Genomic DNA, 25,986 nt, shown 5'->3' with positions numbered 1-25,986 from the left:
AAACAAAATTGCAGTTTCCTTGAGAACTTCAGCTTTGCATAGGCCGCTACCTGCGTACTGGTCAAATCTTTTTCCATAGCCTTGAGTTGGTTTTGGACCATTGGAGGCCACCTTGGTGTCGAGGCTTCGCATGCCAGCTCCATGCCAAGCTATTCAAGCCCTTTTGCCTAGGGGGAGACCCTCTCTCTCAATGCTAACATGATGTCTTTTTGAAGCCACCCCTTTGCATAGAAACTCATTGCCCTACACTAGCCCAAAACCGCCATCGCTTCACACCCTTTTTCGAAGCATTTCAAAACTCGCATGAGGAGCCTTGTGAGTGGGGGGGTAGCATCTCGGAATGTAGCAAAAAGTTCAAATCAGCTTCACCGTCTCAAAATGCATGTGGGAACAACACCTACGATTGGCATCCTTATATGAGTCCCCTTTTGACTTCAAAAAAAGCTTACCTAAAGTGATCCGCGACTGGCAGCTGCGGAGAAACTGGTTCTCTTTGCCACTTTGACAAGGCGCACACATTCGTGTGCAACCACCCCCTTATTTTGTTTCCATCGTGATTTGAGATAACAGTGCTGTCGTGTCGACGCCATAGCTCCCTCGTGAATTGGCCTGTGTGAGCTACAGCAGGTATGAGCATTCTGTCGGGGGCTTACGCCTGGCCTCATCAAGGGGAGCTTGCAACCTGCTTGAAAATTGTGAGCTGTCGACGACGCCCACGTCCTCGTTTCTACAGCAATCTCGCATTGGTAACCCCTGTGCGAGCTTCTTCCTCTTTTTCTCTCGCTCTCATTGCGACAGTCTCGAATCCAGAAACCGTCGAGGAGGTTTCCCAACAGGTTTTTACTGTTATCTCTCGCATACTGCGCACTTGGCGTCTGCTTACATATTGCCATCTTGACCTTTATATGCAGGCTGCAAATGCAGTAGACAGGGCGGTACAGGAAGGAAAGTCAAGGCAACTTCTTAATTTCTTACTTCCTGTAGATCAGCGGCAGTTCAATTATCTAGATACAGAACCAAGGTATGCAGTTACATTCTCCACAGCTGCATGTTGTGTCCCATCGTTCCCACAAGAAATTGAAATTAATGGGATGCTGAAGATTGCTTTGTGTTTTGGAATTCTGGTTTTTCACCTGAATGCCAGCAATTGACGGGCCTAACCCTGCATCAGTGGTTTGCATACACAGGCTTCACTTCATTGTGAACAAGTACTAAAAGGTCACCAGACGATGTGTTCAAGGTTTTAAATTTTCTCTATTTTTTGTTCAAAGGTTGTAACATCAATATCTAACTATGCAAGTAGGTAGTTGGTGTGGGTGATGGGTATGCATCCAAAACCACTTGTAATCGAATGGAGAAGGCGTAGGAAATGCTCGTGTGAGTGGCACCTTTGCTATCTCGGAAGTGTCAAGTCATCTACATTCTAGTCGGTTGAATATGGTGTAGCCACTATGTGGGAGTTAATTTTGCTTTTCGATTAAGACTTTTCTCCATGAGATGCCAAGAGGTGCTGATTGGATAAGCAAGAATCTTGAACTCAAATTGCTCATTCTAGAAAATATCTGTTACATGCGTGTAGTTTATGAAATACTATCACGGCATTCATGACAGTCTGCCTAAGACTAGCAAAAGACCTTTAGTGTGACACTTAAAACATCCTTATTTTCCATATGCGGTTCTTCCTTGACCTTAGCTTGGAAGTTGACCTAACTGTAAGACAGTGGCTTGCCATTGTCGGCATGCTCAAGATGCTCGGCCCTCAGTGCCTCTTGCTAGGCTTGATACCAATTACCACACAATACATGGCGGCTGTCAAAACTTTACTGCTTCCGCTTTTTTGGCTAGTAGCAAAGTAAGCGTTAAATTGATGCAACCAAGAATAAATCATAGTGTCATTCATCTTACCATCATACTTATTGGAAGTCAACTTCTTAGTGTCTTTATTGTTGGAGTCGTTATCTCTACCAGGTCTACGTGATGACTCTGCGGCTGCTCTCGGTGGCTCGCCTTTTGAGAGGAACTGGTATACCAACTCTTGCATGCGCAGGTCTCTTTGAGACTCACGCTCCAGCTCCATAGCCACCCTCTTTTCTTCAGCAGGTATGCGTTGACATTAGGAAAAATATGAACCCCAAAAGAGCCCTTTAGGGTCAAAGATGCTTTTGGAATATACTCTTTACACCAATGAGAATGGGCTTGTGGCCACGGTCCCACCAGTTTTTACATTTTTTCGAATGGCCACAACTTGAGCATTCTAACTTCAAATTTGTCTGACAGTGTGCATTTGGAGCGCATTGTTGAGCTCTTTCCATAGATATGCTACATGACATAGTTTTGAGGCATGTAGATATGGGTTATCCATGCTGTCATGAGGACGTGGCAGCTGCTAACCTTAGTTGTTGGTTTCTTTCCAATGATTTTTGTTTAATTTTTGAGACCCTCTTTTTGAAGTTGCAAATGGTCGGACATTGTATGGCCAATGTGAACGGTAGTTTCACTCACATACGGGAAGTTGGTCAGCACTGGAACTTGTAAAGTAAAAGGATGTCTAGGCTCAGTTCAAGATCATGTAGGTCCCCCCGTCGCACTTAGCAAGTTGGTGGATACTAGGAAGTGAACTCAATAAAGGCATAAAGTCAAGGTGGGATCACCAACAGAAAGTATCCGGCAGTTGGGCCACATTGCACTTTTGGATGCAGTCCCAATGAGGATAGATGGTCAGATGACCAGTGGGAGCCCAACAGAAGCATCTCCTAAAAATTAGGGAACTGCTATTTTGGGCCACGAAATCTATTCGCGTCATTAGCTTCGGTATGACCAGGGGAACATTTTATTACTTTGCTATAAAGTCAACTCATGCACCAGTTGAGAGATTTTTAAGCAGGAAGCCCAATGCGAGGAAATTGCATGTATGAGTGCCAAGTGGCACTTTTTGGTCAATTTACCAAGTCTGGGAGAACATAACTCGTAACTGATTTTTTGGAGCAGTTTTGGAGGCTTTTAACTCTGATTTTCAACCATTTCTCTCCATTTTTGAGCTTCCCATGACTTTGCCTAGGTCCAAGGAGCTCATTTTCAGCATCGGAAGGCATCAGATGCGTGTTTATAGGTCTGTTTTGCTGTGTTTTCAGCGATACGCAAGTTTTGGCAGCCATGGAAATCTTCCCCTTTTTGCATCTATTTGTTCATAGATGCATTATAGGTCAAGGGTAGAAGAGGGGGCGCTCGATTTATGTTGGGAGGATGCTTCATTGAGAGTCTGTCACACAGGTTAAGAGCTATGGAGTGCTTGCTTTCCTTTCTATGTACGATGTGGTGCTAGGAGTGATGACCTGCACACTACACACTGCTCTCTCTCCCCTACGTGTAGTTATGTGATGCCCCACAAGAGGGCTCTTCATTTGACTGATGTACAACTGTGTGGTTTCATGCTTTTGTGCTGAGGCAAGAGCCTCCTTGAGCAGGAACAGGGGTAGCTAACTGCTACTCCAAAGCAGGCACCGGTGAGGGTCATAACCTCACCGTACAGGTACGTTTTCAGCTCTGTGTATGTGATGTAAATTGACTGTTTTTCAGCCATACGGACGCCAGAACCATTGGAAATAGTGCCCCACTGGCAGAGGTCAGTTAGGGGACTGTTTGGGGCTGAAAATTGGGCAAAAACCAGTAAATACAGCGTGCTGAATTTACTGTTTTCGGACAGGAATCAGAGGGTTTATGCCAGTGGAAGTGAGTTCCAGTTGGGGAATTGGTTTCGCGCAAGTTTTGGGGTTGTTATGCTGCCGAAATTTGGCCAACTCAAGTGGTATCTAGTTGGATATAGATCAAGGATTCCCAGGACTCTACTTTGTAAATTTACCCTCTCAAAGTATAAAGAAATACCGAAAGGGGCGCCAATTTTGGGGCCTACAGGTTGTCGGCGTTTGCTCGGGGCATTCTAGCTTCCGAGCCGTGTGTGTACTTAGGTGTTAATCCCCGTTACAGGTTATCTTTGCAAAGTACTCTGTGTGTGTTTTAAGTAAAGAATTTCGGGTGAAAGCCAACGTCTACTACCCCACGGGCCGGTTTCAAGGTTCCGTTGCCGGGACATCAATCACTTTTTCCTCAAAGAGTGAGCCTCGGTTGTTTTGGGTAAAGAGACAGAGTACAAGAACGCGGGATTACACAATGGCCGACAAAGGGAAGGGCATTATGGAAGAGGGTTCCTCTTCACAGAACAAACAAGAAATTCCGCATGTTCGCCCTGCCAAAAAGTGGTCAAATTAGGGCTGATTTTCTGTTGCGTTTTTAGGGTTTGCAAGTACGAACCAAGATGAGATAGGGAGAGGTCTCATGGTGGTAGATTGGCCACTAGATCTCCTGCGGGAGTGATGTGGGTTTGCCAGGTGACACACTGCTTGCCGATTCTCTGAGGCGATTTCTTGGATTCTATGACGCATTGGTAAATCATCTTGAGATTTGAGCTTGCTTGGTTATGGGTGGTACGTCAGTGTTGTGGAATTATGCTCGTTTGCAGAGGCAAGAGCCTCTTGCAAAGGTAAAAAGTTAAGGGACAGGTTGCAAGATGCTATGTGGTGAAGTTCAAGAACTATCCACCTATGGATGCAAAGTGGATGGAAGAGCATGAACTGTCAGAGTCACCAAATGTATTGCAGCTTTACCTTGAGGCATTTGGGTTACAGCCTACGTATGCCTCAACCCAATGTCTGCAAAGGAGGGGTAATGATAGAGCTAGCACTTCAAATGTACTCATGGATTCAGTGCAACAGCAGTGTACGGTTTGACAAAAGTATGAAGGTCTCATTAAGTCATTTGTACATATGTTTTGACAGTCTTTCTTGCGGATACATACGATGATAAAAGGGTGCTTACCACACAAGATCATCCATGGCATGTATTTATGGTATGCAATCGAGGACGTTTGTGATTTCAAGAGGGGGGTAGTGTCATGAGGACGTGGCAACTGCTAACCATAGTTGTTGGTTTCTTTCCAATGATTTTTGTTTAATTTTTGAGACCCTCTTTTTGAAGTTGCAAATGGTCGGACATTGTATGGCCAATGTAAACGGTAGTTTCACTCGCAGACGGGAAGTTGGTCGGCACTGGAACTTGTAAAGTAAAAGGATGTCTAGGCTCAGTTCAAGATCATGTAGGTCCCCCGTCGCACTTAGCAAGTTGGTGGATACTAGGAAGTGAACTCAATAAAGGCATAAAGTCAAGGTGGGATCACCAACAGAAAGTATCCGACAGTTGGGCCACATTGCACTTTTGGATGCGGTCCCAATGAGGATAGATGGTCAGATGACCAGTGGGAGCCCAACGAAAGCATCTCCTAAAAATTAGAGAACTGCTATTTTGGGCCACGAAATCTATTCGCGTCATTAGCTTCGGTATGACCAGGGGAACATTTTATTACTTTGCTATAAAGTCAACTCATGCACCAGTTGAGAGACTTTTAAGCAGGAAGGCCAATGCGAGGAAATTGCATGTATGAGTGCCAAGTGGCACATTTTTGGTCAATTTACCAAGTCTGGGAGAACAAAACTCGTAACTGACTTTTTGGAGCAGTTTTGGAGGCTTTTAACTCTGATTTTCAACCATTTCTCTCCATTTTTGAGCTTCCCATGACTTTGCCTAGGTCCAAGGAGCTCATTTTCAGCATCGGAAGGCATCAGATGCATGTTTACAGGGCTGTTTTGCTGCGTTTTCAGCGATATGCAGGTTTTGGCAGCCATGGAAATCTTCCCCTTATTGCATCTATTTGTTCACAGATGCATTACAGGTCAAGGGTAGAAGAGGGGGCGCTCGATTTATGCTGGGAGGATGCTTCATTGAGAGTCTGTCATTGGTTAAGAGCTATGGAGTGCTTGCTTTCCTTTCTATGTACAGTGTGGTGCTAGGAGTGATGACCTGCACACTACACACTGCTCTCTCTCTCCCCTACGTGCAGTTATGTGATGCCCCACAAGAGGGCTCTTCATTTGACTGATGTACAACTGTGTGGTTTCATGCTTTTGTGCTGAGGCAAGAGCCTTCTTAAGCAGGAACAGGGGTAGCTAACTGCTACTCCAAAGCAGGCACTGGTGAGGGTCATAACCTCACCGTACAGGTGCGTTTTCAGTGTTGTGTATGTGCTGTAAATTGACTGTTTTTCAGCCATACGGACGCCAGAACCATTGGGAATAGTGCCCCACTGGCAGAGGACAGCTAGGGGATTGTTTGGGGCTGAAAACAAGGCAAAAACCAGTAAATACAGCGTGCTGAATTTACTGTTTTTGGACAGGAATCAGAGGATTTATGCTAGTGGAAGTGAGTTCCAATAGGCGAATTTGTTTCGCGCAAGTTTTGGGGCTGTTATGCTACCGAAATTTAGCCAAATCAAGTGGTATCTAGTTGGATATAGACAAAGGATTCCTAGGACTCTAGTTTGTAAATTTACCCTCTCAAAGTATAAAGAAATACTGAAAGGGGCGCCAATTTTGGGGCCTACAGGTTGTCGGCGTCTGCTCGGGGCATTCTAGCTTCCGAGCCGTGTGTGTGCTTAGGTGTTAATCCTCGTTACAGTTTATCTTTGCAAAGTACTCTGTGTGTGTTTAAAGTAAAGAATTTCGGGTGAAAGCCAACGCCTACCGCCCCACGGGCTGGTTTCACATGCCCCCCCTTTTATGTCCTATTGTTGACTCAAATTTGATTGGTTGCGCTTACAAGGCGCCTTTGGGGTTCATATTTTTCCGAATGAGCTTCATGTTTCCTCTCTAGAGCCAATCTTCTCCTTTCAATTGCAGCCCGTTGAGTCTCTTGTTATTGTTGATGGTGATATCTCAGGATGAGTGCTCTGCACGGCACATAATGAGAGATGCTAAGAATAGAGAGAGGAGAGAGAATGATACCGTGAGTCAAGGTTCGGTGAGTGAGAGAGAGAGAAAGAAGACTAACACCAGATGGGGTCCCAAATTGTCAGGTGCAGCGGAAGTGTTAAGGATTTTGCTCGCATCTGCCAGCTAGTACTCCGTAGAAACACAAGGTTACTCAACTTCACTTGAAAAGAGAAATTGAATTGAACACAATGAAGGAGAGAGACGCAGAGAGAGAAAAGAGAGACGGCACCGTATGTCGGGTCCCAACAACCCTCAAGGGCCCCCTTGCTCTATTGCGAGGGCAAATACTTTCTTTATTTCTTACACAATGTTGATACAATGATGTTAAGTGATGAGATGCTGATACAATGATGCTAAGTGATGAGATGCTGATGGGTACTTGATGCTGATGCTTGGTACTATTGAGATACTGAAGGGTACTGTGGTAGATACTGAGGGGTATTGCTGTGGATGCTTGGTACCTGAGAGGCTAAGTGCTGGGTACTGCAAAGTTCTTGGTACTTGGTACTGCGGGTACTGAAGGTACTTGGGTGCTAAGGACACGGAGGTCCTAAAGATCCCTACGCTGAGCGAGGCACAAAACGCAAGGGGTGCTAAATGCTGGGGTACTGCGTCGACGACGACGATGACAACCACGAGGGGTACTTGTACTGTGGTGCTGCTGAGGTGCTAATGGGTACTATTGAAGATGCTTGGTATTCCGACGATCATGATAGCTAGGCTGTGGGTTGACCTGCTATCTCCGGGGACAACGATGGGCTGAAAACTGAAATTGCTGAAGAGTCTATGGGCTGAAAACTGAAAATGTTGTGTTGTTGCGACGACAGGGTGTTGATGGTGAGGGTGAAGAGGCTGATCGATGGCAAAAGCGCTGGCTGTTGCTAGCGTTTTGGGTAGGCTGAAAACGCTGATGCCAGGCTGATGAAAATGCTAGTTTTTTCTGAGGAAGGGTGCTTGGTACACTAGGTACTGATCCCCCTTGGTTCTTCTGCTCCTCCCTCCTCTCTAGTGCTGCATATATATATGGTAGAAGCTGGGTCGAGCAGCATCCGAATCAGCCCCATGACCATGGAAAAAATAGACTGAAAAGTCACTTATTAATAAGTGGCTCAAGAGGCGGTTCACATGCGGTAAAATGCCTATATGTGGAAATGTTGTACTATGCAAGAGAGGACCTGTTCCTTCAGCATTTCAAGCTCTACATATCTGGGCCAAAAACCAGCACCTCGAACATTTATCACTTGCCACATTGTCAGGCCCTAGGCCCTATCTGGAGCCCTTTTGGCCTATGAAACCACATAAAGCATACGTCTGCACTGTCACTTGCCTGCACAAGCTCTTCCCATCTTCTCTAGCCCTCTGCCATGCATCTATAAGCATACACATCACTGCATGTGCCCTCTGCTAGGGTCGACACACTTTGGCTGCATCAATGACATAACTCAATTTCCGTACCAAAGTCTTATGTTTTTGAGAGTTATGAAATGATGCGGATTATGGTTAAAAACATCATTTGTAATGAGTAGCTATTCTAGTTGCAGAAGTCGGGGTGCGATGGCACTTCCAGGCAATTATGACCTGCCTGGGCATGCTCGTCCTGCTAGAGGCTCACAAAGTGCCAGGCTAGGTCCTATGCTAACTATGATTGACTCTAGGCTATAGTAGAAGCTTGTCCACGTGGCGCAAGTGAAGTGCGCATGTGACTTCCCCTCCGGTTAAAGGTGAGGCACAAGTGCTACACTTCTATCTATACTTTTGGTGTTGAATGCTTTTGATGCTTGTGGATGCATAGAGTTTAAACTGATAAAAACTCCTCCTATTTGGTGTCCACAAATCTCTCTCTCTCTCTCTCTCTCTCTCTCTCTCTCTCTCTCTCTCTCTCTCTCACACACACACACACACACACACTGTCACCAGCGTGTGACTACTATCTATCCTTTTTGTTGATTTCTTTCTTATTATCTATTTACTTTCACTTTTTGGAAACACCCCTCGGGAAATCTAACTGCCCTGCATTGCATAGCTAGTGTGGAACTGTCCAGAGGGAGTCCAGGCCTGAGGGCAAGAGAGCACTAAGGTTGGACAAGGACTATGGTTAGCCAAGTGGGGTCATTGACTAGCCAAAGTGGAATCCTTTGCTACAGAGGCTACATTTCAGTTCTGGATGTGGCCGCAGTGTACAAAGAGGGTCGGATGACCTAGAAAGATACAATGGCAGCATCTCCTAAAATTTAGGGAACTGCTATTTTGGGACCTGAAAATGTGTTGGCGTCATTACCTCCGGAATGACAAAGGGAACATTTTCTTACTCTGCCGTGAAGTCAACTGGGCCACCGGTTGGGATATTTTTAGGCGGCAACCCCGAAACGGGAAAATGCTTGTAAAAGTGCCAAGTGGCACCTTCTGGTGCACTTGCCTTATGCAACAAGAAGTGGCGCTGAATTTGAAGAGGAGAGAGCCTCATTTTCAGATTTTGTCACAGGTTAAGAGCTATGGAGTGCTTGCTTTCCCTCTTATGCACAGTGCGGTGCCAGGAGTGATGCCCTGCACGCTACGCACTGCCCTCTCTCTCCCCTTTGGCAGTATGTTATGCCCCTCTAGTGGGCTCTTCATTTGACCAATGTACAGTTGTGTGGGTTCATGCGCGATTGCCGAGGCAAGAGCCTCTTGCACAGGTACTAGATTAGCTAGCGGCTAATCCCCCCGCAGGTACAGGTGAATTCGGAGAGGTTTCACGCCAGAAATCTCGTCCGATTCAAAGGGCAAGTAGCCCTACAGGTGCGGGAGCTCGAGGACTTGCTAGGGATGCGACCGGCACGCGGAACGGAGCCCGAAACAGTGAATTACAGCCTGCTGTGTATTTTTGCAGGTTTAGGGTTTTGGCCCTAAACGGACCCTAATACCCCCAGGAGGTTCGGGGACGCAAGGGGACCGCTGTACAAGCGATCTGGCGTATTTTCAGGGCTGAAAACAAAGAATTCAGCGTGCTGCAGATTCTCGCCAGGTTTTGCAAAGTGCCCGTATGCGTCGGGAAAGTCAGTCAATGCGTGGGAATACTGACCGTGAAGGGTTCTAGTACAGTTATGCTGCCGAAATCGGGCTGGAACAGTGGAAATTCAGCCGAGTTTGTGCGGGGCAGCTTGTAGGAACCACAACGTTTATTCCCTCTTTTGAACAATAAAGAAATACCGAAAGGGGCGCCTAAGTTAGGGGCCAATCTGGTGTCTGTCTACTCATACAGGTGCAATCTAGCAGCCTGTATCCCTCTCCCCTTTGTTGTGTCTTGAAAATACAAGTAAAATAGACGACTAATAATGGGTGAAAGCTAAATCAAGGTTTAAAGTAAAGTCTACCGCCCTTTTTGGATCATACAGGCCGGTTTCATGGTTCCATCGACGGGATTAAATCACTTTTTCCCATAGAAGTGAGCCTTGGTCAGTTTTGGGCTTGAAGACACAGGGGATCATAGACCAGACACAGGGAATTGTAATTATGGCTGACAGACCAGATGATGTGACTGAAGAGGTTTCCTCTTCACAGGGTCAACAGACACATGAAGTGGGTGAGTCCTCAAGACCACCACAGACTGATGATGATATATTCAGGACCCAGTTGGCTACTGCTGTGGCTATGTTCACACAAGTAATGCAGAATCCGAGGTTTTTAGCCTTTCTGCAACCTCCTGTTCCGTCTCAGCAAGTTGGGTCACTGGATCATATTCAAAAGCCTGTTAAGACTCGAACACAGGTGATTCATACCGCACAGTCAATGGAAACACCTGTACACTTGACGGAGAACATGCAGTCTCCACAACGTATGCCTAAGGTGCAAGAACAGGTGGCTGAGATGCCAGTTTTTCAAGCTGTACCAATTCAGCCCGCCACCTTTCAGCAGCCTATAGCTGGTTCTAATGGGCAGGGAAGCAACTTACAGGCTATGCAACAGGTCTTCCCACCACCTTCAGTACACCCTGGCTATTTTGGAGGTGGATCCGTATTCCAAAGCATGGCTGGTCATGCACCTGGAAATCAGTTTTATACGCCAGGAACAGTGTTTGGGGGTGCTCAAACGATGATGCCTAACCCCATGTACAGTGTCATGGGTATGCAACCAGGGTTTCAAAGCACTCAGGGACAATTTGGGATGCCACAAGCAAATTTTGGTATGGCTGGAATTACAAATCAGCAGCCAAATATGGCATTTCCAGGTCAAGTTAATAGCGGCCAAGGAACACAGATGAACCCTATTAGTGTTCCCATGTTTCAGTCACTTCCATATGACAATTTAACGCCGCTGGAGAGGCCAACTCCGTACAAAGAAGGTGGCAAAGGAGTGTCATTCACGACCTTTACAGGGTTTGATGACAGGAAGAAGGCTCTTTCATTCCTCCAGCAGTTTGACAAGGCCTATGCAGGGGGAAACTTTATAGAGGCTTCAAAGGTCCGCAAGGCAGCCACTTTCTTGACAGGGAATGCGGGACAATGGTGGACAACTTTATTGCTTCAAGGGCAAGCTCCGTCCACATGGATTTACTTCAAGCAGATTTTTGCAGCAGCATGGTTATCTGATGATTTCGAAGCAGATGTCATGACAGAATGGCACCAGCTTAATGCTGCCACTTGCAGAAATCTGGATGATTACAATCGGAAGTTTTGGAAAGCTCTACTTCCAGTAACTTCCTATAGGTTTGTGCCATTGACAGAACAGATTGAAAAATACTGTTGTGGCCTACCTAAAGGATTGAGAAAGTACTGTACGAAGACAAAAGTCACTACTTTGACGCAGCTCATCGAGGTAGCAAACACTGGCAATGGTTTGCTCAAGGGAGAAGATTGTGAATTTAACACTGGCGTCAAGGCAGGATCAGGCAAGAAAAATTCAGCCAAGAAGCACGTTCCCAATGAGGCTCCTAAAGGGACTCAGGAGTCAGCCAACGCAGGGAAAGACAAAGCTACGGCTGAATCAGAAAAAGGACCAGCAAAGAAATGGAAAAGACGTTTTCCTCGCAAGTCAGAAGAGCAAAAGAAGGTCCTGAGGACAGAGAACAAATGCTTTATATGTGAGCAGCCTGGCCACATTGCTTACAACTGTCCTACAAAGAAAAGGCCAGCTGATTCTGAAGACAAGGAGGACAGGAAGGGAAAGAAGCCCATGGCTGGTCTAGTGCCAGATATGGTGGGCGACAAGCCAAATTCAGATGCAAGTGAGCTTTGCAGAGCATGGGGAAAGGTTAGGGATCAAACAGTGCTTATCTTCTTTGATCCAGGTGCCAAAGCCAACTTTATTTCCCCAGAATTGGCTTCAAAGTTGGGAATCAGACCTGAAGAGATGGGGTATACAGCAGAGGCAGGTTTGGCATGTCCTGGCCATACAGAGGCTGTGACACCCATCATTGGAAAGTTGCGTCTACATATCCAGTCCTATGTAGATGCTGAAGAATTTTACATCATGCCACTGGACGGATGTGATGTGTTGTTAGGTATTCCTTGGTTATTTCGTGTACAGGGAATCATGGATGCCTACAACAAAAAGATCACTGTACAGAGCAGGGGAAAGACTCACATTCTGGATGTAAAGCTTAAAGGGGAGTCTATTCCTACTGTATCAGCTTCTGCTATTACTTCTGTAATGAAAAAGCATCTTTCTGCGTACTTGGTTTTTGCACGTGAAGTGTCAGATTGTGATGAATCAAATTTATCTGTGCTAGATAAAGAAAGGTCAATGTTTTTACAACAGTATAGTGACTGTTTTTCCGATTCATTACCGTCTCAATTACCGCCAGAGAGACCCGAGGACCATGCGATAGATTTGGTGCCAGGCAGTAGCCCACCAAATAAGCCTCCGTACAGGGTTAGTGCGGCTCAGCAGAAAGAGATAATGGGCCAAGTACAGGAGTTGTTAGAAAAAGGGCTGATTCAGCCCAGTTCATCTCCATTCTGTTCTCCAGTGTTGTTGGTGCAGAAAAAGGATGGCTCATGGCGTATGTGCATCGACTACCGTGCACTGAACAAGAATACCATCAAGAATAGGTTCCCTATACCTAGAATTGATGATATTATGGACAAATTAGAAGGAGCAGCTATGTTTAGCAGGATAGATCTAAAGAGTGGGTATCATCAGATCCGCATTAGATCAGAGGATGTGCACAAGACTGCTTTTAGAACAACGTTTGGCCTTTACGAATTTTTAGTGATGCCCTTTGGTCTCACAAATGCTCCTGCTACGTTTAATAGGATGATGGACAGAATTTTCCGTCCACACCAGCAGTTTGTTGGTACATTCTTTGATGACATGATAGTCTACTCAAAGAATGAAGAGGAGCATAGGCATCACTTGGCCATTGTGTTCAAAGAGCTACGCAGTCATAGGTTGCTCATCAATGCAAAGAAAAGTGAGTTTTTTCTGGAAGAGATTCACTTTCTGGGACACATTGTCTCAAAGGACGGTGTCAGAATGGATCTTGCAAAAGTCGAAGCGATCAAGTCATGGCCAAATTTGAAGACGGTGCATGATGTCCGAAGCTTTTTGGGACTATGCTCCTATTACAGAAGGTTTATCCGAAATTTCGCTGAGATTGCTTCACCTTTACATGCTCTTCAAAAGAAGGCAGTCACCTTTAGATGGACACAAAAAGAGATTTCAGCTTTTAATCTCTTAAAGGAAAAGATGACTTTGGATCCAGTCATTGTGTTGCCAGATCTTAGGAAGTCATTTGTGGTCCAGTGTGATGCCTGCGGTAGTAGCATTGGTGCTGTGCTAATGCAAGATGGCAGGGTAGTAGCCTATGAGAGCAGAATTTTGCAAGGGCCAGAGATGACCATGCAGGTCTATGAGAAAGAGTTACTGGCTGTGATTCATGCGCTCTTAAGTTGGAAACACTACCTGCTAGGTGCAGATTTCGTTGTCCAAACGGATCATCAGACCTTGCGATACTTCTTGACACAGACAAAGTTATCTGAGAAGCATATGCGATGGGCAAATATCTTGTCCATGTTCCATTTTCAGATTGTGCATGTGGAAGGCAAGAAGAACGTTGTGGCTGATGCCTTGTCAAGAAAGCCACAAATTTCAGCTGTGTCGATTCCTTATCATCATGAACTTGATGATATGAGAGTATGCAAATGATGAAGATTTTGCAAGGGTCTTCGAGCAACTAATGGATGGACAACGTCATGAACACTATCTTCTTAAAGACGGGTTCATGATGATGCATGGCAGATTGTGTGTCACAAAGCCATTGCGACGCAAAGTCATGGAAGAGAGTCATGTCCCACCGTATGCAGGGCATCGTGGTATCGATGCTACAGTTAAAGCGGTTGAGACATTCTTCTATTGGCCTACATTGAGAAGGGATGTGGATGCCTTTGTGCGAGAATGCCTAATATGCCAAAAGGTCAAGTTTGACAGGCAAAAGGCACCAGGGTTATTGCAACCACTACCTATTCCAGATAAACCATGGGAAAGTATTGCTATGGATTTTATCTTTGATCTTCCAAGAACGCAGACAGGAAATGATGGTATTTGGACCATTATTTGCAGATTCAGCAAACAGGCTCATTTTATTCCTGTCAGGAAGAAGATAAAGCCAGATCAGATGGCACGCTTGTTTATGAGCAATATTTTCAAGTATCATGGCATGCCACAGTCGATTATTAGCGACCGTGATCCACGCATGACTAGTTTGTTCTGGAGAGGCTTGTTTGAGAATATGGGTACCACGCTCAAATTCTCTTCGTCATTTCATCCTCAAACAGATGGGCAGTCAGAAGAGGCAAATTCTACTGTCCTAGATCTGCTGAAGTGCTATGTGTCAGAGCATAAAGGAAAGTGGGAGCAGTATTTGCCATTGGTGGAGTATGCATACAATAATACAGTGCATTCATCAATTGGCAAGGCACCTTTTGAGATAGTTGAAGGTGGCAAGAAAGTTCCTCCCATACTGCATACAAAGGACAAGATATTTGAAGCAGATAAGTATGTTCAAGACATGGATGAAATGTACAAGAAGGTCAAAGTGGCCTTAGAAAGGACTCAGGCAAAGCAAAAGAAAGCAGCTGATCGTCACCGTCGTGAAGTGGTATATTCACTTGGTGATTGGGTGCTTCTACGGTTTGAAAAGGCAAGGTTAAAGAAGATGAAGGGCAAGGAAAGACTCTTTCCAAAGCTCAGCATGCGTTACTATGGGCCTTTTCAAGTATGCGACATAATCAGTGATGTTGCATATAGGCTGAAATTGCCTGACAGTTGGAAGATTCACAATGCGTTTCATGTGAGTCTTCTCAGACCCTATGTGGGTGATGTGCCAGAAGATATGCCAGCTGAAGATCAGCCGGAAGTCGAGGAACTTGACGAGATCTTGCTCCCTGAACAGATTTTGGCACACAAAGAAAGGAAAGTGAAAGGCAAGGTTGCGAGGCGTTACTTGGTAAAGTTCAGAAACTATCCAACAATGGATGCTAAGTGGATGGAAGAAGGTGAACTTGCAGAGTCACCAACTGTGTTATCACTCTACTTGGAAGCCTTCGATTTGCAACCTACCTTGACCCCTTGAGTTTCAAAGCTACATGGATTGTCAGTGTGACAATGGCTTCTGAAACAAATGATGTACATGGTATTTAAAGTGAGCTCAAATGAAATACCTGTTACATGAATGTTAGAGCTGTACAGATTGTCAGTTTGGCAATTGCTCTTATGGAATGTCCAAAAGTTTGGTTAGTGCTATAGAAGTGAGTATTTCTTGTCAGTTTGTCAAGGATACAGTGATTGCTTCTATTGAAGAGTACATGTGTAACTGCATTCTTAAACTGTCGGTTTGGGTATGCTCGAAAGTGTTACGGGATCCAACGTGTATGATAAGACAGTGGCAAAATGTGCAGCTATCATTTTGTCATTGGAAAGTTAGTGACTCAAAGCAATGGCAGAGTGCGAAGCTACCACTATGTCATTGGGACAGGGTTCACACGCAGGCAATACATGAGTCGACGAGGTGTTGAATACACCAGGGTTGACAATGAGCATGTATGTGTCGTATATGTGTCGACAGGTGTTGAATACATCAGTGTTGACAGTAAGCATGTACGACATAGATGCAAACGAGGACGTTTGAGATTTCAAGAGGGGGGTATGTCACCAGCGTGTGACTACTATCTATCCTTTTTGTTGATTTCTTTCTTATTATCTATTTACTTTCACTTTTTGGAAACACCCCTCGGGAAATCTAACTGCCCTGCATTGCATAGCTAGTGTGGAACTGTCCAGAGGGAGTCCAAGCCTGAGGGCAAGAGAGCACTAAGGTTGGACAAGGACTATGGTTAGCCAAGTGGGGTCATTGACTAGCCAAAGTGGAATCCTTTGCTACAGAGGCTACATTTCAGTTCTGGATGTGGCCGCAGTGTACAAAGAGGGTCGGATGACCTAGAAAGATACAATGGCAGCATCTCCTAAAATTTAGGGAACTGCTATTTTGGGACCTGAAAATGTGTTGGCGTCATTACCTCCAGAATGACAAAGGGAACATTTTCTTACTCTGCCGTGAAGTCAACTGGGCCACCGGTTGGGATATTTTTAGGCGGCAACCCCGAAACGGGAAAATGCTTGTAAAAGTGCCAAGTGGCACCTTCTGGTGCACTTGCCTTATGCAACAAGAAGTGGCGCTGAATTTGAAGAGGAGAGAGCCTCATTTTCAGATTTTGTCACAGGTTAAGAGCTATGGAGTGCTTGCTTTCCCTCTTATGCACAGTGCGGTGCCAGGAGTGATGCCCTGCACGCTACGCACTGCCCTCTCTCTCCCCTTTGGCAGTATGTTATGCCCCTCTAGTGGGCTCTTCATTTGACCAATGTACAGTTGTGTGGGTTCATGCGCGATTGCCGAGGCAAGAGCCTCTTGCACAGGTACTAGATTAGCTAGCGGCTAATCCCCCCGCAGGTACAGGTGAATTCGGAGAGGTTTCACGCCAGAAATCTCGTCCGATTCAAAGGGCAAGTAGCCCTACAGGTGCGGGAGCTCGAGGACTTGCTAGGGATGCGACCGGCACGCGGAACGGAGCCCGAAACAGTGAATTACAGCCTGCTGTGTATTTTTGCAGGTTTAGGGTTTTGGCCCTAAACGGACCCTAATACCCCCAGGAGGTTCGGGGACGCAAGGGGACCGCTGTACAGGCGATCTGGCGTATTTTCAGGGCTGAAAACAAAGAATTCAGCGTGCTGCAGATTCTCGCCAGGTTTTGCAAAGTGCCCGTATGCGTCGGGAAAGTCAGTCAATGCGTGGGAATACTGACCGTGAAGGGTTCTAGTACAGTTATGTTGCCGAAATCGGGCTGGAACAGTGGAAATTCAGCCGAGTTTGTGCGGGGCAGCTTGTAGGAACCACAGCGTTTATTCCCTCTTTTGAACAATAAAGAAATACCGAAAGGGGCGCCTAAGTTAGGGGCCAATCTGGTGTCTGTCTACTCATACAGGTGCAATCTAGCAGCCTGTATCCCTCTCCCCTTTGTTGTGTCTTGAAAATACAAGTAAAATAGACGACTAATAATGGGTGAAAGCTAAATCAAGGTTTAAAGTAAAGTCTACCGCCCTTTTTGGATCATACAGGCCGGTTTCACACACACACACACACAGAGGTGCTTATCCTAGCTTTCGGTTTAGCACATCTTGCACTAAACCTACTGGTTTTTTTCTGTCACAACGAGCATACACTTGGAAATTGGTTTCGGCCCACTGCGTATAATTTTTTTGAAAAAAGGGGGGGCATCCTATTGGTTATGCCGCTGCTGATTGATTTGCTTGATGGTTCTTTTTTTCTGGAAGTGAGAAGGCATAAAATTTGCCTATGTGTATATATCTTTTCAAAAAAATGTGGTATATGGTTTACCTGGAGATTGATTTAGCAAACTTAAGCTCCTTCTCAAGGCATGGTTGTACTGTGGCAATTTACTACTTAGGATTGTTTTTTCAAAAAAATAATTGATTGAGCGAACTAAAGCTTCGTCCCTAAGCAGGATTTTTTTCAGATACATTTCGGTTTTTACTCATGTTCAAATAAATGTAGCAATGGCATGGCTAATCTCTTTTGATCAAAGCAAAGATTCCTTTGACATAAAAAATACTAATCTGACATAGGTTTTTAAAATGTTCTTAGGCTATTTAGGAACAACTATACTTATCTCAATTCAATCCTATATTTCGGCGGTTTAAATAGAGTAGCATCTGTCATAGAACTTTCTTTGAAAGGATCACAAGGGAGGTCTCTGCAAAAACATTTATGGCACCATTGATTCAAGTATGCAAAGATTGATTGGCATATGTAAGCAAGATACATAAATAAAGACCTTTGGGAAAATATGGGTTTCAAAACACTTGGATCAGAAGGGGTAGGGGCCTTCTGATCAGAATCTAAACTAGATAAACTAGATATTAAAACTCTTAAAAACTGGGGTAAATAATAACCTTATCTATAACCTACAAAACTCACTTGAATCTTTAAGGAGTGATGCCCTTTTTGATTACAAGTTAAAAACTTAAAAGGAACAAAAAAAGATAACAAATTTTTTACTTAAAACTAAAACAAACAGATTTAATTTGGACAATGGGTTTAAAGTAAAAAAAGATTGTAAGATGGACATGGATAACAACTGATAAAGTCCATCGACACTTGTAAAACGTATTCAAGACCAAATTATCTATTGTCTTATTTGCATGGATGTCGCTGAGGACTCTATCCTTTCTTGGAATCTTTTTTGGCTTAGCTGTTGTCCGTTGCTAATGTACATGACTCTCGTCACATTATAGAATAATCATTGCAGACTACCCCATGTACAAAAACATTAGAATGAAACCTCATTCTCATATCTATGTACAAAAATAATGTTTTTGTGCTACTCCTTGTCCCTAGTTTAAAGCCAGTTGTCTTTTGAACTATTATGTTCTTTTGTGTATATGTATTAATTTAAAACAACAACAACAACACACACACTCACTTTTTGACGACGTGATTTTACTCAAAGTTTACTAGTTTTGATATGTTTGTAAGCTTCACTTTGCAACAATGAGCCTGGTTGTTGTGTGTTTTGTGAATAGGGACTATCCATGCAGCATAAGAGATGAATTTATGGCGTGTTGCAAGGTAACTACATCTATACTTAAAAGATTGAACAACAGAGATGGAAATGAAGAAATACTTGTAAAGCGAATCGGTGAGCTTGAGAATGAGATGGATCCTGTTGCTGCGTTATACCCTTTGGATAAGTCTATTGCTGCTATTGTGTTTCCAATTGCAGAGACCTTGAAACAGGTGGGTACCTTTTGTAAAAGCTATTTAGGCATCATTTTCCTCCTTAAAGAGGAAAGAGTCTTTTGGAGTTAAAGTAGAAGTTCTAGCTAGTACATTTCAGAATAATTTTTTTAAAGAAATATGATATCTAGACTCTATTGATGTCTTGTTTGATTTATCAGTTGGGAGTTACTTAGCAAAGCTAGCTTATTATGTAGAGAAGTAGTCTCAAGTTTTTTTAGTAGTTTGGAGCACTCTTTGTACAGTTTGCAAAGGTGGATGTTTAGATGTAAAATACGATGAGGCAGCACAAGTTGTCACGCATAATGGTATTTGATTTGAAGTTACCATGATTGGCCCCAATCTCCGACCAGCTTGCCTATCTCACTTTTCTCCTTTCCTGGATGGTTTGCAACAGAGAGATGGGGAGAGACAAATGCATGAAGACACGGACACACCTTATGTCATCCACACACAAAGACACCCAAACAATCATGCACAACCTCTCTGTCTTCCTCTCTTCATTGCTCCTCTTCCTCCCACGCACCTTGTGGACGGTGCCACTATACCCACTATCACTAAGCATATATGGGTGCAATTTTTCATTTGAGAGATAAATAGTGAATTAGAGACCGATCTCTCTTTTTGTCCTTCTTGAGTGGTGGTGAGAGTTGGATGATGAAGATAACTTAGTGTCTACTGCTCCAAAGAGCACTCCTCTCTAGTGGTAGAGTGTGCCTCTAAATCAAGAGGAAATCAATGCAAGGTGGAGGTAGGAGTTGGAGCCTATGCGATGATGAGTGCACAATTCCTTTTCACAGGAAGGAACTGCTTTTCTCTGGCACTTAAGCTAGGGTTCCCTCAGTAAGTGGCTTTTGGCTTCTGTTGAGGGTTTCACCTCATGTCCCGTGGTGGCTTTAGTATCTACCAAGAGCTGTTATGGAGCATAGTTACAGGGAATGGCCGTTTTCAGGTCTCTGTTCCATGCTCCCATTCTAGGTTCCCGTTCTGGACCCTGTTCCGTGTTTCAGACGTGAGTATCCGTAACAGGGAATGGCATTTTATGGGAGTTGCCGTTCCAAGTTCCCCGTTCCTGGTAACTATGTTATGGAGTGACCAAAAGAAAGAACCCCCATCCAAAAAAAGAAACCCCTTGCTAGGCTTATGATAGTCGAGTCTTCTTGTATGTGACAGCTATGAAAGAACTCAGTGTGTATTGCTTGTGTGCGCGCTCATATGAGTATGTGCCAAGAGTCCATGTGATGAAGAAAACGTTATAGATACTTCTGCTTCCGCTTTTCAGCATTCAGCAGGTGATGAGGGTGCTATTATGTGTATTCAATATTATTTAGCCTATAAATGCCCTGGAGCTCATGTTTATGTAGTCTTCTGGATGGCTACTAGTGTATTGACTTATCATTTGCTTTTCAAAATTAATCAGGTATGTTTCTCCTGAGCTGATTTACTATGAACTTTTCATTTTAAATCATAGGCATAGAATTTTAAAAACTGTGAAGAATATGCTGCAAGACTCTGCAGTATAGATTTTATCTGAAGTAGCAAGGTAGTATTTATCTTTTGGATCATATGACTTCTTACTTGTTTGAAATACCATAAAACCGTTATTAGTTTAGAAGCATAGGACTACAGAGTTTTTAATTGGTGCATTTGTAATTGAGAAGCCACAGTTTATGATTTTTCTTTTACATGTATTTATCAGCACAGATCAAGTCAATACTTCAGAGTGAGGTTAAAAGGCCCACATTGATTGTGAATCCGCAATGGCGCTCGTCAGGCCAGATTGTTTCAGACTTTGGCTTTGGTCCTTGGAAAAGGCATGTATTTGGGCCATCTTCGTGTCGTATAGTTCTTGTGGGCTTTTTTTGCCAGTGACATTGATGCTCCATATTAACGTATTTTTTTTCTGGCAGACAGGCTGAAGAATTCCTAAACTCTTTCGAACCAACTTATGTTCTTCTGGAGCAACGTATTGGCGAGGCCTCAAATGTGGTAGCTGGAAGTTCTGGCGGGGTTGTGAGGTTGTTGAAATGCTTTCCCGAAGATTGGCATGTAAGTATTCACCATGAGCTGTGCTGCTAGTAGATGTATGGAATATCAGGTAAGGGAGCCATTTGTTGTTTGTAGCATACACACCAAGTTGTGATGCTACAATATAGTGCGATAGTTTTGATGACCATCATGAACACTGGATATCCTCAACCTTGGAAGCATTTAGATGCTTAGGGAGCAAAATTAAGAGAAGTTGCCCCGTAGAATCAATGTCTCTCTCTTTGCAAGTGACCACCGTTTCCATAAAGCTGCACGTAGCTGCATTTTCCTACATTTACTCATCAATCAGTCTGATTGGCATGGTCATTGGTCACTATGAAATGTGTGTCGACAGGTCCAGAGAGGTGAGACATTGTGAGCCTTGAAACATTTCCCTAATTAAGTAAAAGACATGACGTTTCACTGACAAGAAGTTACCATAATTTTTTATTCTAAGGCCTTAACCTTTTTTCTGAACATTTTTGTCCTTGGTTTCACAGTGCTCGAATTATTGACTGTGCTAATATTTCCTTTGTTTTCACAAAGGTCTACCTCATGGCTGGGGATGGCACTAGTGATTTAATAGGCCGGCAGGCTCAGCAGCCCACCTACCAGGAGCTTGAGAGACTTGTTGAAGAGGTGTGTTGTGCTAAATGAAGTTCTGTTGAGGTCATAGCTTTGTTGTTATAACATGATAACTATACAGTAATTGTAAGGCAGGCTAGAAAGACTATACCATGGAAAGGTTCCCCACGAATGCTGGGCGGTAGTGAGCCACCGCCGCCTCCTCTACCCAAGTCCTTGGCGAAACCTCTCACTGAATATGAAATCAAACAGATGGATAAAGCAGAGTTGCGAAGAGCTCTGATGGCTCTGAAGCTACCAACCTCTGGAAGGTTAGAAATTCTTCAGGAAAGGCTTAAAGAAGCTCAAGTAAAAGCGGAGTCATGAGTGCTGATGACTTAAAAGTGTCATTGATAGCTGCTGAGTAATCTGGAAGAGTGTGCATTCTCTATGTCAAAAATTATGTGCATTCTTATCTCAAAAATGATGTGAATATCAATGTTGTATAAATGTTTTTCTTGAAAAATGCTTCAAATGCTTGGACAGTAACTAGCTGAAAGCGTAACTAGTTTCATTTAAAAGTATCAATGTATGACTAGTCAGCTATTAAATGGATTGTTTGTGGATTACTCTTGTCTCAGAGAGATGGCTCTGTAGTTCTATTTTCGATGAGTGACGTATGAGAATTTGACTTGGTGCTCTTCACTCTTATTTGATCTAAACATCATCTAGAAAACTACTTGGCTCAATTAGTGCAATTGTGCTATTAATGCTTTATTTGATTAAATATACTGTTGTAAGATAAGATTGGTATCACATTAGATGAATATGAAGATAACCAAGCTTGGGGATCTTCTTACACCAGTTCACCATTCAAGATGGCTTAAAGAACCCCCTTCTATACATGCGAACTTGTAACTTCCCTTAAGCGAATTCACAGATCTCCCTATGCTTTGTTTGGTTTGAGGTATATATATATATATATATATATGTATTTTTGTGCAAATAACTTCTAGTTGTCCTCGTAATGTTAGTGAAAAGACCTCTCTCTCTCTCTCTCTCTCTCTCTCTCTCTCTCTCACACACACACACACACACACACACACACACACACACACACACATACACACACACACACATGCTAGTGCATTTCCTATCCTCCTCAGCCATCAAACCAACAAAATTTTCCCTTTGATGATTGATGATGAGTATTCTCTTCCATCACTTGATTCAGTACTTCAAAAAACATTACTAGAGCCCCCTTGTCCTGCTGCCTAAACTTGCACATTGCAATTGTCAAAAACTCTCCCTATGTTGCATGGTAACAAGTTTGAACAAGTACATGAGAGACGTGAACTAAACTAGATTGCGTGCCCATTGTGTGCCAACCATCGTCCACTCAATGGACGTGATCACATGTACTAGATGGGCATGATCACACAAATGGAGAGGCCACTGCGACCATCTTTGTTTATTCTTATAACCAAATCCACTCCTTAACTTGGGCTCATCATCCATGTCTTGAAGATAAAGTATAGTTCCTTTAACGAAGTTGCTTGCAATGGAAATTGTGACCCATGAAAAAATTGGCAATGTCAGGATTGTATCATAACCATCACCTTGTGGACGTGTTGCCTTTTTGCTTTACATAACCATTGCTTTACCATGCATGGAGACTATCCGATTATCATAGCCTAGTTAAAACAATGTCCAATTAAATTATGGGGCAATTGGAAACAATAAAAGACAAGGAAAATAGACTTGTTTTTTGAGATTAATAAACATGACGAGCTTTTTGGAAGGAAAATACTTTCTTTTTAAAGTCTTGTATGTGTTCAGACACATCACTACCACATGTATATGGTAACAAATCCCCCCTGGAGTAATGTGGTGAATGAGAGCTGGCACATAGAGTAAAGGAAAGTGCCATGCACCGAGGACATGACCAATCCATAGAGGGGAGTAACACCAAAGCTTTGCGAAAACCGTCGAACTTCTTACGAGACAATGCCTTGTGAAAAGATTTGTCAGGTTGTCCTGTGTTGGCACATAAGCCAAGCTGATCTCTCCTACCGAGAGCCTCTCCCTGACATAGTGGTAATGCACCTCAATGTGCTTTGTGCGAGCATGAAAGAGTGGATTCCTTGCAACTGCCAATGCGCTTTGATTGTCAATGTAGATAGTGTTGGCAGTGTCCTGTCTAACACCCAAATCAGCCATAAGGCGTCTGAGCCATACACACTCAACCGTAGCTGTGAAGACTGCACTGTACTTAGCCTCACAACTAGAAGTGGCCATAGTAGGTTGCTTCTTGCTCAACCATGATATGCATGAGCTACCAAGCATGAAAAAAAAAACCACTTGTGGACACTCGTGTGTCAAAACATCCAAGAAAAGTAAGAAAACATGGCGTTGGATACCTAAACGACTATTGGAAGCCCAAGGCTATTATCAAGGAAATGATCGAATCTGGGTGCCAAAACGTAGATTATGTTCTTACTTGTCACCTGACCCATGTGAGCTCAATCATGTAGCTCCAAAACGAATTGACGATTGCGGAAAGAAAAAAATCAATGAATGCTACACACCCACTCCAGAGCTAGTTCGGGTACCGAAGAAAGACAATTTGTTCCACCTAGCTCAGGAAGGGGAGAGTCCCATGAAGCTTCTAGCTCCTCATGTAATGCATCCATAGAGGTAAAAGCTTCTCCACAACCTCCACCTACAATAGTGGACCTCCATAAAGCTACAAAGAAATCCACACCTCCCAGTGTTCAAGAATCACCTGAAGAACCACTTCAAGTTCGATCCTGGGAGAGTACCTTACCACCCTTGCAACTCGATGAGACACCTAAGGTAATAGAAAACTACTGGCAGAAATCCCCACCTATTACCAATTGGAACAATTGGTTTCAAAGGGTGACAAGCTCATTTCAAACGGTATGATCTACCCAAGGAAGGGGGGAATGTTTGCTGGTAGTCATCATTCATTCACTCCCCTCTCAACCTTGTTTCCCTGACCTCTCAATTTTCCAATCTTAGAGAATGTATATATAAAGACTTATACTCACAAAAAACAAAAATAATAAAGAGCAAGAGCAATTAGGAAATGAATATGCACAATAAAAGTCAAAACATTGACCTAGACCTACACATTCACATTCGGTACACTGAAACAGAAACCTATGTCATCAAACACCTTTGATCCTCGTCACTCGAGTGATGGAGGGTAGGTAGGATTAATACGATAGGAGTGTTTCTGTTTTAGAGTTGAGTGATTACCAAAGTTCTTTTTTCCCACTGATGTGCCTCCTAGAGATATTCTTGTGTTTCATAGTGTGTACAGGAACATGTTGCTGTGGTTAGGATTTGGACCTTCATGGAATCTTTATCTCGACTCACTCTTCAAATCAAGCATGACCATCGACACAAACAAGTGTTTCTTGTCCATTAGCATTGCCCCTTATCTTTTTTGCATCTATGATTGTCTGCTTTGATTGTGATTGGTAGGATAATATCCAGCACATTTTCTTAGTAACAAACATTTAATTCAATGTAATTTTTTGTCATAATCACTTGTTTAGGTTTAAAAATCAAGCAGTCCGACTAAGCTAGTTTGACCAAGTTAGGTATTAGAGATCTTCTCTTAATACCATGGGGAATGCCTTCCTAATAATCAATGGTTACTTAGGTTCTTAATCCGATTTAGGCAGCATTGTGTGAAATGTACTAGGGCTTTCTAGTGGGCTTGACCCTATTGACCTTTAGCTTAAGTATTATAAAGGGAGTTTACTAATGTGATGAGCCTGGGGAGGCTAACAGTGTTATATGACCCCCCAAAGTTACAAAATTAAAATGTTGAAAATGAACAAACAAAAAATCAAAGTGCCATAATGTAAAATCTTAAACTGGAAGAGAAATCTTAGCTTGATTGGGTACTTCACTCACATGTATTACCTATGGTACTAGAGCCCTAGAGGTTCCCACTGTGGGCGTTGTTCCTTGAAAAGCAAAAAACCCAAGGTATACAAAATAAGCACACACATCAAAATTGAATCACTGTGAAAAGACTTTGGGAGGTCAAAGAAAAGGTAATGTCAGGCGATGATTTCATGAGAAATTCCTTTTATCGTAGCTTAACTACAAGGTCTTCTAGGTATAGCCTCTAGTCAGCCCTCGAACATGAAATACTTCGCTCTCGCGATTAAACAACTTAATTAACCAGAG

General features: G+C 43.5%; 1 protein-coding gene across 4 annotated transcripts; it reads left to right on the top strand.

Annotated features, from left to right (window-relative positions):
* Positions 1-478: 478 nt before the first annotated feature.
* LOC147447038 (uncharacterized) lies at positions 479-22,388 on the top strand. Of its 4 annotated transcripts, none has more exons than XM_086522941.1 (7): positions 479-836; positions 912-1,021; positions 18,954-18,999; positions 20,872-20,985; positions 21,082-21,216; positions 21,742-21,834; positions 21,916-22,388. In XM_086522941.1, exons 1-7 carry the CDS (start codon positions 630-632, stop codon positions 22,144-22,146), a joined length of 936 nt encoding a protein of 311 aa, XP_086379067.1. In that variant the 5' UTR covers positions 479-629; the 3' UTR covers positions 22,147-22,388. The 4 variants fall into 4 exon arrangements, with proteins under 4 accessions (XP_086379067.1, XP_086379066.1, XP_086379065.1 ...); XM_086522940.1 differs by having other exon boundaries at positions 481-836; positions 20,872-20,981; positions 21,078-21,216; XM_086522939.1 differs by having other exon boundaries at positions 481-836; positions 18,954-19,167.
* The last annotated feature ends 3,598 nt before the right edge of the window (positions 22,389-25,986 follow it).

The sequence above is a fragment of the Adiantum capillus-veneris genome, chromosome 11 (genome assembly GCF_014529385.1).
Source record: "Adiantum capillus-veneris isolate H3 chromosome 11, ASM1452938v2, whole genome shotgun sequence".
Taxonomy (NCBI): Eukaryota; Viridiplantae; Streptophyta; class Polypodiopsida; order Polypodiales; family Pteridaceae; genus Adiantum; species Adiantum capillus-veneris.
Note: the sequence above shows the minus strand (reverse complement) of the source record. Positions and strands in the feature narration are given on the sequence as shown.